This window comes from Acomys russatus, chromosome 8 (assembly GCF_903995435.1).
Source record: "Acomys russatus chromosome 8, mAcoRus1.1, whole genome shotgun sequence".
In the NCBI taxonomy this organism is placed as follows: Eukaryota; Metazoa; Chordata; class Mammalia; order Rodentia; family Muridae; genus Acomys; species Acomys russatus.
The window spans coordinates 10,912,548-10,926,577 of record NC_067144.1 but is presented as its reverse complement, the minus strand read 5'-3'; the positions used below and the strand labels follow the sequence as shown (position 1 = coordinate 10,926,577).

The 14,030-nt window shown below is 41.6% G+C and overlaps 1 protein-coding gene across 1 annotated transcript in view; it reads left to right on the top strand.

Annotated features, from left to right (window-relative positions):
• P3h2 (prolyl 3-hydroxylase 2) overlaps positions 1-14,030 on the top strand; it is a 140,523-nt gene that overhangs the window by 100,347 nt on the left and 26,146 nt on the right. The window contains exons 2-3 of the mRNA XM_051150794.1: positions 6,705-6,857; positions 8,732-8,921. Of these exons, the coding sequence (XP_051006751.1) occupies positions 6,705-6,857; positions 8,732-8,921 (343 nt within the window). The remainder of the gene's footprint in view (positions 1-6,704; positions 6,858-8,731; positions 8,922-14,030) is intronic.

The window sequence follows — 14,030 nt, the reverse complement described above, 5'->3', positions numbered from 1 at the left end:
CACTGTAATGTGTGTCACAAACTATACCACACCTTAGAAAGACCAACTTTTATAACAACCTTACGACTCTACTTTCCCTGTCATGATCAGAGGAGTCAGTTCTGATTGTCACATTACTAATACGTTTTTTTAAAAAAATAAACTAAGATGAGATTCTTTGTACGTTGAAGCTATGGCTCCTACAGCACTCACAGGACACTGACCAAAGTGTATTATGAAATGTGTGGCGTGTGCTTCCAGAAGAAATTTCCAGAGACCATTAAAGTTTTGCTTCCAAGAACAGTAGCAGGAAGCCAGTGTCAGAGAGGTCTTAGCCCAAACTGTGTCTTTGGGAATCATTAGTCACTCTTGAGCGCCTTGAGGGAGACTGTTGGACCAATGCCACAGAGACTAGGATGCCCGCCTCCTTGCTCACTTGATCTCTGCCCTCGTGTTTAGAACCCAAACCAACGGTGTCATCATACCAATCAACCACATGGACTCATTTCTCTGTATCCAAGACCAGGATGACAGGCCCACATTCCATGACCAAGCCAGATGACTGCCCTCTGCGCCAGCTGCCATCCAAGTTTTTGCTGTTTGTTGATTGTTGTTGGGAATGTGGACACTTTAGAGATGGCTTGAGAGATGTTGTCCAGTTAAGCATCAGTTTTGGGTTTGTTGTTGTCGTTGTTGTTCTGCCTCTTAATGTTTGCATTGCCTCGGAACATGGGTCTCCTTTATGTAAGAAGCTCTTAGAAAATTTGGCTGATGGATGGAGTCCGTTGTTCATATGAGTTCACAGGGCATCTCATTCTCCATGGTTGGCCACCACAAGTGTTTTATGTTAACGTATAAGCTTAAGACATCACCATATTGTAAAAACAGCAGGCATCTACTCATCAGACTCTGCACACTAAGCAAGGGAAGGAGAGTGAATACACACTTGGCAGATGAAAGCTCTTTGATCAGCCCATTCCTTTCCGACTTATTCCACAGGGGAAACATCACTCTCCAGAAATCTCCTCCCCCCACTTAATGCTCACCAAATAGCAGTTTGAAAGCCACAAATATTTACTCATAACCATGGATACATTCTAGACTAACATTCCATAAATACAAAGATAATTCATTTTCTACACTAGCATGGACACCTACTTTCTGAGTTACCGTGAGAAAATTAACACCAGAAATTTCCAAATAGTCTACATGTGATGTAGGAAGGAAAGAGGATTTCTAGAAATTGAAATAATTCCTGTACACAAAAGGTCTTTTCAGTTTCTTGGCTAGAGCAACTATTTTGATAATTATATTTTGAAATGGAAAAATACATTAACTCGAAGAGAAATGTCCCGAGTTCAGCTTGTTATACTACAAATTCAATACATTGCACCTGCTGTTAATGATAAAAATTCAACATGAGGCTTCCTAAAGTCATAGTCAAAGACAACACAAGTTATTATGTGTCCCCAAGGTACACTGAAGTTAATCTTATAAATTTGTCAGGAGAGAGTATTATTTCCTGCACTGAATTACAAAAATAATTCCATACATGGATATTTTTAAATTATAGGAGTAACATCATCACTAGTAAATAAGATATAAAGTTTTTCATATGGTGGCTTTTTTATTCTCTATATATCTGACTCCATTCTATAAAATATTTAGAGCTCTCATAAAATAAGATATAATTGTCCCTACATAACTTGATATTTACAGTTGCTAGGCTACAACATACAAGGTTAGTTTAGTTCAATGTCTCCTACAAATGACTAAATTTTATTTCAAAATTTACATTGTCTCAAAAATGCTCACTTAATTTTTTTTCAGTGTTTTTAGTATATGTGCTGCTGAAGTAAGCGCTTTTTTCAGTGTTTTTGAAGTATGCATGGACCTATAAGGTCTGGAAAAGAAGATTAACCTAGGTCAGTAACAATTGTAAGTAAACTTCACTAGCAAGTGGAACATTTACAAAAATAATTTCTGGTGGCACAGTCTATATCTTGTAGGGTCATTAAATGAGTGAAGACTGCTGGGGTTAGAGAGCTGGCTTAGCCAGTAAAATGCTTATCAAGGGAGGACAAGGACCTGAATCGGATCCCAGTACCTCTAATAATTGGATTGGATCGGTGACGTGGATCTCAAACTCCAGCTGGGGTGAGGGGCAGAGACAGGAAGAGCCCCAGAACTCAGTGGACAGTCAGCCTAGCTCACCCGTAAGCACAGGATCCATGAGATACCCATCTCAAAAGAGTCAGGGAACAGCAGAAGGACACCAATATTGACCTCCAGTCTGCGCATGGACGCACACATGCATGCACGCACGTGCGTACACAAACATGCGTCTTGCTTCCTGCATTCTTTGTTTCCTTTTGTCCAGTCTGGTTCCAGAGTTGAAGACAATGTTATGAATAGGGTGGGTGAAGGAAGAGGATGAAAAAGGGCTGTGGAGAGAATGGGAGGGAAAGAGTGACTTACCTCTGCTGTCTTGCTGATTTTGAGAACACCCTGACCTGACCTGGGTTACCTCATGGCTTTTTCTGTTACAAACTCTTTTCTCCGTATAGCAGCCCCCGTTGGTTATCATTTCAAGATGTGTACACGATCTTGTTACATCCCTTCTTGAATTTCTTTAATAGTTAGTTTCCTGCTGCACTTAGAATGGCATCCGGTTTAGCACAGCCATCTGTCCGAGTTCCTCAACTCCCTCCTTCCGCTCTGTTCTGCTCCGCTCTGCTTTCCCCCGTCAGGGCCCCTTCTGTATCTTCGCCATCCTTTCTTTATCCACTTATTCTTAGGAAGTGGATCTTCTAGTTTAGTTCTCAGAAGCTGCATTGCAGAGAGATCTCCCTTGAATTTATTCATCCCACTCCCCTCCCAGCCCAACATGGTCGTGTCCACAGCATTAGTCATTGATGCATTTAAACACTTAGCAAGGTCATAAATTATGGTCATTATCACTTGAGATTTATCATCTCCTCCTGAAAGCATCTAGAAATCAGGGCTTTTTTTTTTTTTTTTTTTTTTTCCCGGGGCTGTGGGCCATGTGGATCTCTTCATCAACTCTCTGAGGCTATAATAGAAGGTGCAGAATAAACACCTGACAAATATGTGTGTGGATGAAGTAAAGAATATGTATATGACTAGATTACTGGATTTACATGTAAATTATACAGGCGAAGTTCAGTTTAGCTGGGCAAGGCTGCTTAATGACAATTAAGAGGAGTTAAACTAAAGAAACATACACCTCTAGCTCTGAGGTCTTGAACGCCATGGTGCTGTATCTGAAATCTCTCTGTGGCCAGTAGATGGCGCCTGGAGGTGCCTGTATGTTCAGCGCATGCTCTTCAGTGTCTCTAGGACTATCTGTGGGAGATGATCTGTGTCAGGACTGCCCTCCCTCACTAGCCTGTGGCAGTGTGACGTCTGAATGGTCACATGATGCTGGTTTCACCAAAGTTCATTTTTTCCCCTACCACACAGCACAACTGCCCCATGCTATATGTCTTCTGGGCTGGTAGGCTTTCTCATTCTTCAAGATCTGAGGGAAGTAAGGCAGCACTTTCAAAAGGACACTATCCCCCATGTTTCCCACAGCTTGGTGGGCAGTTAAAAATTAGATGTCCACTTCTCATCAAACTATTTCATTCTCAATTGTTCTTCGGTTCACAGTTTGTTTTTCTACTCCATAGAGTGATTTTACATCAGAGTTCTTCTCTGTGCTTGCTTATATCTTAAAGGAAATCTCACATGGGTCCTGTAAATGCTGTTTGGTTTTGGTGGTTAGTTCAGTTTTCAAGCTAAAATCTGATGCTTATGGGACCTTGTTATTATCTTCACCGAATAAATGGCATTGTGTGTATACATTACATTATCCCTTGGACATTTATTACCATGTACCACTAACACAAAGTACAAGCACATAAAGCCTACAGTTAGTATGACAGTAGAATTTATATATTCTGACAGATATTTTTAGTGTGGGATTTAAAAGACAGGACCAGTGCATGAAGACATTCTATGGTTCAGTGTGAGGTTACACAATCTCCTTCACAAACACACACACACACACACACACACACACACACACACACACCCATACACAGAGGCAGGGTGGTCTGTTCTGTACTGGGCTATAAAGAATGAAAGCAGGTGAACATGCAGCCACTGCAGTGAACTTAACACAAGGAACTCTATCGTCACCACTGGCTCGCACTTTCCGAGAGTCAGGAACTTGAGTGTGCGTGATGACTTCAGAGATGCCTTAGTCTCAGGCTGTTAGCACTGCTAAGTGTTGACCTCTTGGGTGATGTGTTAAACATGCACCTTTTTTGTTTTTGCATAGATAATCATGTATGTGAAACCTAGGGAGAAGATAATAAGGGAGATAAAAAGTTATTGGTTCCTTTCCACAGAAACCATCCATAGGGATGCAAATCCACTTGCCTATCATGGGGCAGAGTATGATAAATCCTGGTACAGGGATAAGGATAAGAAAATATTGAGGTTCTTCTGCTGTCACAATAGGTCTGAGAAGGTCTTCAGGCAGCATGCAATTGGCCTTGTAGGAAAAATTAGATTTCAAAAAGAAAAGACACATGGACAAATACTCTCTGCATCAGTGGACCATCCTGAACCAAGATAGGAGGGTGAGAAAGTGAGGGGCATAAATATCAAACTGTGTTGTGCCCGTGTTAATGCCTCTAGCTGCCAATCCCGTGTGTTGGTGCTGATGTGTCTTACTCATTACTTGCAGTTTGGCTGTTACCCAGAGGCAGTTTCCATGGAGCACAAGTACATGCTGCATCCTTATAAATAATGTGCTCATGGGTGCCACCTATTATACTCTTTGGTAATGGGAGCAAAACCCATACAGTTTAATTGATAGAACATTTATAAGTTATATGCTACTGTTTCTGAAACATATTCATACACAACACAGTTAAGCCATTTGAATACCACTTAGTCTCTTGTGGCATGTGGCTTTTAATGAGCAGTCTTTGCTTATTACATGACTAAATCACTAACATTTAAATAACCTCTTCTGTATTCGTTTGAATAATAAATTTGGATTTATAGACAATTTAGAATGTGTTCATCTTCTCGGTGATATATATATCTCACCATGTAGATGCCTAACTAGTTTATATTTCTATGTACTAGTGTTGAAGAAATTGAGAAAATTAGAAGTGAGCAAGAGAGCAGATTCAAAACCAGTCACATGGACAGCAGAACATTTGTGAGTGCACACCATGATGGCAAGACCTGATGGCAGCTAATAGCTAAGAGAAAGGCAGTCCATAGCTAATATGAAAATCTGAACAAATTAGAGACTTGGGTATTAATAGGCAAAAGTAAGGATGCCGGGTCATGAATTAGGGCAGTTAATGTTTTCTGTGGTAAAAGTTGGTTTTTTTGTGTGTGTGTATTTCCACAATGCTGGGAATCTGGGAACACACTCCTTCTGCCTTTTTAGTCACTGAATAGCTACTTTGTTAGAAAAAGACTCAGTTGAATAGTTTTATGATGTTGGATGACTTTCCACTTATGTATTTAGTAACAGTGTGATTTCATCTCTTCGTGCCTCACAATATATCAAACAGTCGGTTTGACTGTTTAAAGTCCTAATATAAATGTTTACTTTTCTGATGTGAAGAAAGTGAATCTTTCTGTAAGGATTCTCCAGGACTCGAGCAGAAGCCAAAACGTTCTGACAGTGAGTGAATTTAATTCCACTTAGTTACAACCATCTCTTTATTTTTCACCATGAGAAATGGCACGAAGAGGCTTCGGAGTGTCAGCACAGTGATCATTCTAAGTCTGTCCTGTTTGGTGCTGAAGACGTGGCTTCCTGGTTAAGAACTTGTACAGCTTTTGTAGAGGACCCGAGTTCAGTTTCTAGAACCTAGGCCAGGCTGCTCTCTACTGCCTAGAACTCCGGCTCCAGCCGATCCACCACTCTCTTTTGCCATCCATCGACTCCTGACTTACACACATAACTAAGAAGAATCCACCCTTTTGTGTTAATGAAATTCAGAGTTACAAAGTCAGCCTCTTTTCTGCGTTAGACTAGTTTACATCTTTCAACTTCCTATTCTTTACTCTCTAAAGCCAAAAAAACAAAAAACAAAAAAAGAAAAAAAAAAAAGAAAAAAAAAAAAACCTAATGCGGTGGAGGGAGAGTTTATCCCATTCCATCACTTAGAAAAACCACAGCTGTATTCTGCCTCTCATCAGTAACAGGAAAGTATAAACCCCAGTGTTGAAATGCAAACTAGAGGGTCAAATGTTACCAAACTGTTTTTTTTCTTTTTGTGAATAACCATAAACCAAATATGAAGTGCAGATGACTTTCCTTAAAACACAGATATGGAGAAAACCAAGGGAAGAAAAAAAGAAGGAAGAGAATAAATTGGGAACAAACTCTATTTATTCCTTTCACTGGGACAAAAATATCCACATGTAATTTTATGAGCAGTTTGTTAAGAGAACTCAAAATGCTAAGGTTTAACACGATCGAGTAGAAGCGTGTGTGTCTGTGTGTGTGTGTGTGTGTGTGTGTGTGTGTGTGTGTGTGTGTGTGCATTTGCGTGCGTGCATGTTCATGTTTACCTGGAATCCAGCCCTTACTGCTTCTCTACTTTAAGATCTTAGACTGCTCTCTTTAGTTCTCCAAAGACAAGTTTATAGAACGTTTCCTTGATTGCAGTCTTTTTCTTCTACAGCTGAACCAGCTGGAAAAGGCCATGGAAGCAGCTCACACGTTCTTCATGGCCAACCCTGAGCACATGGAAATGCAGCAGAGCATAGAGGACTACAGAGTGACGGCAGGGGTGCAAGCCGCCCAGCTGGTAGACAGAGAAGCCAAGCCTCACCTGGTGAGTTCGGTGGACCCCTGTCCCTGCCACAGGAAGCTAACTACCTGTTTTATTGATTCCAAGCTGAATCACGTACCGAATATAGCAAATTAGTTCTCAGGGTGCATTACTGTTCAGGACTCTCAGATGAAATAGTGTAAGGAGAAGTAGAAATGTATTTGATATTCAAAGTTACAATTTCAATAAAAATTAAAGTTGAGAGAAATGAACATTCATTTAGAAAAGTTAGGATATGGTAAGGCCTGGAATTCCACGGAGTTTATCTACCCCTCTGGGAAGCTACAGCTCTTATTCAGCACTTTTCACGCCAATAATTTATTCTTTGACAGTTTCACCCAGTGTAAATAATGCATATTGAACACTTCTACCCAGACTTGTGCTATCCCCCTCCTACCCTTGCGTACCCCTCTTCTCTCCAAATCACTCTCTTACCCTCATTTACGCCTGTTTGTTTTGTGACCCGCAGTTTAAGCCATGTCCGTCTGTGTGACCACGGTTTGGAGCATTCTGTTACAGACTGGGTGGCCCAGCACTGGGTGCTGAAGACAACTGAAGACAGTGGTTCCCCCGTTCCAGAATCTGTCAATGGTCACTCATTCCCACCTGCATCAGATAGTAGTTTCGTTTCTAGGTTTTGAAAACCCTCCAGACTGATTTCTAGAGTGGCCACACTAGCTTACACTCCCACCCACAGTGTGTAAGAGCCCCCTTTCCCCATGTCCACCCCAGCACTTGTTACTGTTGCTGTTCTTAATATTCTGACTAGGGTAGTCGCTGTGATTGCTAAGGATGTTGTTCATGCTTTTAAATGTTTTCTAGACATTTCTTATTTTAAGACTGCTCAGTTTAGTTCAGCAGTTTATTTTTCACATGGGTCACCTAAGACCATTGGACAACACAGATATTTGCCCTATGATTCAAAACAGTAGCAAAATTATAGTTAAGAGGTAGCAGCAAATTTAATTTTATGATCGGGGGTCACCACACATGAGGAACTGTGTTAAAGGGCCACAGCATCAGGAAAGTTGGGAACCACTGCATTGAAGACAGCCTGCTCTGCCTCCCCTTGCATCCCCTAGTCCTTGATGTTCCCTGAGCCTTGTAGGAAGGAGGGAAGATATAAATGGCCCACCTGTTATTCAATAGTGTGCTGTTTACTCTAAGTGAGTTTCTGCACCGTGACTAGTTTTTGCTTGCTTTTGATATCTAACATTATTCCGTGTGGTCAGAGAGGACTCAGAACGTTATTCCAATTTCCCTGTAGTTTTTGAGGCTTTCTTTGTATGCTACTGTAAGTCTTATTTTGGGAAAAGGTCCAAGAGATGCCAAAGAAAGAATATGTAGTCTTTAAGAGTGCTTAGCTGGCCATATCTTGCTATGTTGCTGAGGTTGGTCTCCACCTCTCAAGCTACCCTCCTGCCTCAGCCATTTTAGTATGTGGGACTACAGACACCATCTATCTTCCCTGACATTTCACATGCTTGCTTTTCACCGGGAAGTGAAGCCAGTGTTGAGTGGGTCTTGGCTTCCAATCTGGAGGATTTCCCTTGTACCTGAAGATTCAATGGACCACATTTTGGAAGTGATGGCACTTCTAACCATGTTTGCTACCCCATTACTGTTCTGTGCCTTCCTTACGACACAGAGATCACATACAATATGCTCCCATGGATGTGCAGATTGACAGTGTCGTAGTGCAATTATTCTCTAGGCTGCCTTTCTTTGACCTGTTTTTGGAACTGGGAAAGTCACAGGGGCTTGACCAGTGGAACCTGTCATTACCTTCTAGAACTCAAAATTCTGCCGTTACCTTCCTAAGCAATCCTGGGACTTTACAGCTCTTTACAAACAAGATCTCCTCTGTGTCTTTGCAGGAGAGCTATAATGCAGGAGTTAGACATTATGAGGCTGATGACTTTGAAGCAGCAATCAAGTATTTTGAACAAGCTTTAAGAGAATATTTCAATGAAGACATGGACTGCCGCGCTCTATGTGAGGGGCCTCAGAGATTTGAGGATTATGAGTACTTAGCATACAAAGGTGGTCTTTATGAGGCGATCGCAGGTAAAGCTTGATTTTGTTCTTTGTTGGCTTACTAAAATGCTGTAGAGGTTGTGTTAAAAAGTATTCTGGCAATATAGTGCATAGCAGTAAGCATTGTAAAAAATTTAAGATTCTTGTGTGCCTATTCCATCCCATCTCCTGTTACTAATTTATATAGTTAAAGGTTTGATTTTTCTTCCCCATATCCTCCCGATGTGTTTGTTAATAGCTGCATATTTACTTATTTCATTGCTATAAATAGGAAAGTATTATAAGTGTTTCTTTTTCAACACATTGTTTTTTTATTTTATTTTATGCCTAGCAACAAAATGTGGACTTCTCATGTAAGTACAGTGTGGACTCCCTTCATTGTTTGTAGTGGCTAGAATAACACCCATCCCATGGGAGCATCATCATTTTCAATGTTAGTCTTTACTGATGACAACCGAAATGGTTACATTCTTTCATTATCTAATATAGCACTGAACAATCTTGTACAATTAATTGGCTTATTATACTTGAGAATGTTGTTTAAAATAGTAAGTAATGTGTGATATTCAAGAGTTGCTGATACTGGGTAATAAAACTTTTATTGGAAAAAGTGAATTGTCTGTGTATGCCATATTTGAAAATAATGTATTTGTATTAACAATGTAAGTAAAGAAAATACAATTGTCAGGAGAATCTTTAGGATTGTTTGTATAGTACAGGAGAAGTGGAGTGCTTCCATACAGAACAAAAGGCAGGAGAGGGTGGAAACCATAGCATCATTGTGCTAGAGCCCTGTCCCTCCTTTTACTTTTTATCATGGGACTCTAGTCTCACTAAGTTGCCCAGCCTACCCTTGAATTCACTCCAGTTCTAGCAGGCATGGATTCTGCAATCCTCCTGCCTTGGGTCTCCAAGAAGCTGAGATTATAGGCTTGTGGCACCAGGCCATGGCTCTTTCATTGCTTACATCTCCTGTCAGTGAAATGGAAAGTTGGGGGCCCTGTGGCCATGGGGATGTCCCATGGGAAGGAGAGGCTCTTGGTGGGACCTGATCTGACCTTGGATTAAGGACTCTTGGTCTGTCCTCATCCTGTTCGTATGGGCCATGGCAGTAGAGGCAAGCCCACAGGTACAGCAGCATACTTGGCTGTGACTGCGTTTGAGGAGCTGGCATAGGGAAGGCACGAGGAGGCCTCTGTACAGGGAAAGCACCATATACAGGGCAGATTCTCACTGGATGTCACAGTCTGAGGATGTGTGACTATTCTCCAGATGTCACCACACTCTCAGCCCACAAGCTGTATCAAATGCTGCTTGGTGGGGAGGGGGGCAGTGAAAATCTTGACCTTGATTTTGGTTTTGGTGTTCTGTTTTTAATTTAATTTTTTGATACATTCATACATTTAGCTTGTGACTATTAGTCATGTTCACCTTCCATTCTCCCATCACCCTTATTCTCAGTGGGTTCCCCTTCCTACCTCTTATCTTCGTGTGTGTGGTCCAGTGAATATAATTTGAGTTACTTGCTGTAACGTGAGTGGAATGTTACTTACTTGACAAGGATGGCTTTCTAGGGACTACACTACGATGAAACCTCCACCTCCTCCAACAACCACTAACTCAACAACCAGTGCCCTTATAGGTCCCTCCTCCACCCTTGGTGTAACCTTTATGAGCCCAGTTCAAATAAACATAGCGATAATTAGTTCATAAGTACATTGGCTATGTCATGTCCAGAAGACATCTTTTTACTCTATCTTTCCCATCCTCTGTTTCTTACATTCTTTCTGACATCTACCATGTCCACCGTGATGTTGACATCTACCCAACCTGAGCCTCGAAGGGATAACTCTTTCAAGCACAGACTAGACCATCATCATGCATTGTCTACATTCTGTCTATTGGTGGTTTCCTTCATTAACTGCTACCCCACTGTAATAAGATGCTTCTGTGTGGAAGGCTATGTACATTACTAACCTTGGATATCAACACTTTGACAGTACAAACATTCTGTACAATGTTACAGGTTCAACAGTGGTAGGCTTCCTCCTTGGTCATGTGGCCTTCCCAGCCAAGGGCTGGTTTTATCATTCTTGACAGTATCGCAAGGGCCTAGAAGGTGCTGATCTTTCAGGGAGATTCTCACACAGATTTGCATCTTGGTGTGCTGCTCAGCCACTTCACCGAAGAGCTTCTGCTCTCCTTAGGTGAGAAATTTGGTACTCCGAACAATTGAGCTTTGTGGCTAGAAACAAACTTAGATTCTGACCCAGGGATTTTTGTTTTTTGTTTGTTTCAAAGTCAACGTAATAAAAAAAAACTGAGTAAAGAGTAACTTATTCAGTAACAAATCTTTATCAAACATTTGTTGATGACGTAGTGTGTTCTAAGACATACACAATGAAATGACGCTCAGGTGAACTGGAAATTAGTAAAGTCAGTTTGCTCCTCCAACCCAAAAGTTTCCTCATCTCCCACCAAAGTACCTACCTCATAGCTCTAACCAGACCCTAGGAAGCTGCTTTTTAATCTAAACATCTTCCTCAAATCTTTAAGTCCGTCTTATTTGTTGCCCAACGTGGACATGTACTTCTTTCACATGGCACTTACGACTTCGTGAGCCCTTCCCGTTTGCCATGGCTTAAATCAAAACTGCCCTTTAACTGAGCACCCCACCCCCGTGACTACTCCCTTCCTGTTCTTAGTGTGCGGTTCAGATCGCACTCTAACACAGAGCCCAAATTCAGTACTAACAGAGCAATTGGAGGGAAGCACAGCCCCACCCCACCCCCGCCCCGCCCTTGTGGCTTTCATTCCACTGCCACTAAAGCCCGAAACCTTGAAGGACTTGCAGTATGTATATTCCCACTCTCTCTTCATCTCTGCCCACCTGAGTTCTTTGAATTCTTGGGATGTGCCGCCCTCTCTCTTTCCCCTTGCAAACCTTCAGGGTATTTTCTGGTATTACTTGGACAGTGTCCTATCTTGCTCAGTGCTCAGTTCTTAGCAAAACCCTGAGCTACTTAATGAATGAATGTGTTGGTGAACGCAAGATTAAAGGATGTGATAGACGCACCAATGACTCTGTCTAGAGAAGCATGCTAGTAATGCCTTATGCTCATGGAAATGCCAGTCATAAGTAAAGGTGTTGTTTTAGAAGCTAATCAGAGACTAGCTACAAAGTATAAACCAGAATCAATGTGTCTGTTATAATCAAAATCATTACATTAAATTATCAAACCATGAAGAGGTCTATTACCCAAACTAAACTTAAGTTGCCCCAAATCAATATCCTTGTTTGAGTACTTTTTAGGATTTATTTCTAAAAGTTTTGTTTTCCTGGCCATCTGCCACTTTAACCTCCTAGTGTTTTGGTGAGCTCTATTCATTTCAAAGTCAGTTTTGTGCATCTCTTTACAGTGTAGTTACTGAATTTTCCTCAATCTTTTCTTTCTTCCATCTAGCAGCGGTTTTATGGGATGAGGTGCCGCACTTCCGACTCATTTGCCTCTGCCCTTGTGCTGTCAGTGGCCATGGAACGGTTTTGGCAAATGATCTGGATCCTGGTTACCGAAACTGATCTTTCGGCTGGGTAGTGTTTAGTGTCGGTCAAGTTGCCTTAGCCCATTGGCTGCTGGGAAAGAACAGACAGACAGACACATCCACACTCAGCTTCGTTGACTCTTAATTACCACAAACAGCGTCCCAGCTCCAAGTTAGAAAAATAAGTCATAGTCTCTCTGGGCCCAGCTGAATACCCACAATTACTGTAAGATTTCATGGAAACAGGAAGCACGCTCCATTTACAGCAGAAAAACCTAAAAGTATTCTCATACAATTGTTCTGAGCTGCAAACTTACTGCAAACGCAGTGATTGCACAATGACACTGAAAGGAAAAGAATACAGTCAATAAAATTAATACAATGTTCCCCCTGCAAGGTCTTGTCTTACTTGGGTGTCCTCAATTTGGAGCTAAGTTGGCATTTGCAATAGAGAATGCATTAGAAAAAAACGTAATGTGTGAATTGTGGCATTAGAAGGAAGTTAATGCCGGAAGAAAACACAAATGGCAGTTTAGTGCAGATTTTCCTATAGCCAGCTCCGTGAAGCTACAAGATCTTTGTTGTTCTTGTTTGCTATTTATACTTTGCTCTGAAAATATATTACTTCAGAGTTTGAATTGTTGGTGGGTACATTTATTTTTTTACCTATCCCCTTTTTTTTTGTCATTTGACATCAAAGGAAGCATAGTTTTGTAGGAAAAAGAGGACTTCTTCTGTCTGTGCAGGTGTGAACAGTGGGCTGTTTGTCGTTCCTCTAAGATACTGAATACAGCTAACGTTTTATTCCTAGCACACAGATTGTATAAGCCGATCTCATTATTTTCTCCACATCAGCAACCACAGCTAAAAAGCAGTGGGTGAACTATGGTACTGGTTGTGTTAGCTGTTCTACGTGGGCTCAAGCTAGCCAGGTTATGGAAAATGTGTCCCTCCACCCTCGAAATGTTCCCTTCCTTCCTTCCTTCCTGTGTCCGTCCTGACCTCAGTCTGCAAGGTTGCCCAGATCCAAGATGAACTCTGACTAAACAGAGAGCCTCTTGAAAGAAGCAGTGGTGGCTAATTAAATTGCGTGGCCACGAAATCACTTGATTTTTCTCACTCCCCCCCCCTGGCCCCCCTCCTCCCGCGGGGAGCCTACTCATCCCACACGTGAATGAACCAATCTCTCTCTCTGCAAAGCATTGCCTCCATCTTTGCTATCGAATCAAAGTTCGGTAAAGACAGGAAAGGAGTTTTCCTTGTGACGTTAGCTGCTTATGTTTCTTCGGACCATGCCTGAGTAAAAAGCGGAGAGCTAAGAGGCACCGCATCCCCTGCACTTCTGCATCTTTGCTGTTTTAAGCAAGAACAATCACAGAAGGAGATGCAAGAAGGAGAATGCTTATCCTAATTTTTTAGCTGTCATCCTCTCTGCCATTTTGGCACTCTGTCCAAACAGTATCTCATGTATTAGACTATGCGCTGTCCAGAGAGAGCTTGATCGAGAAGCGGATAAAATAGGGTCCCGAGAAAAGATATCAAGAAACATTTTAAGTCCTCCTTCGGAGAAATAAAACAGCAGGGAAATGGAGTTGG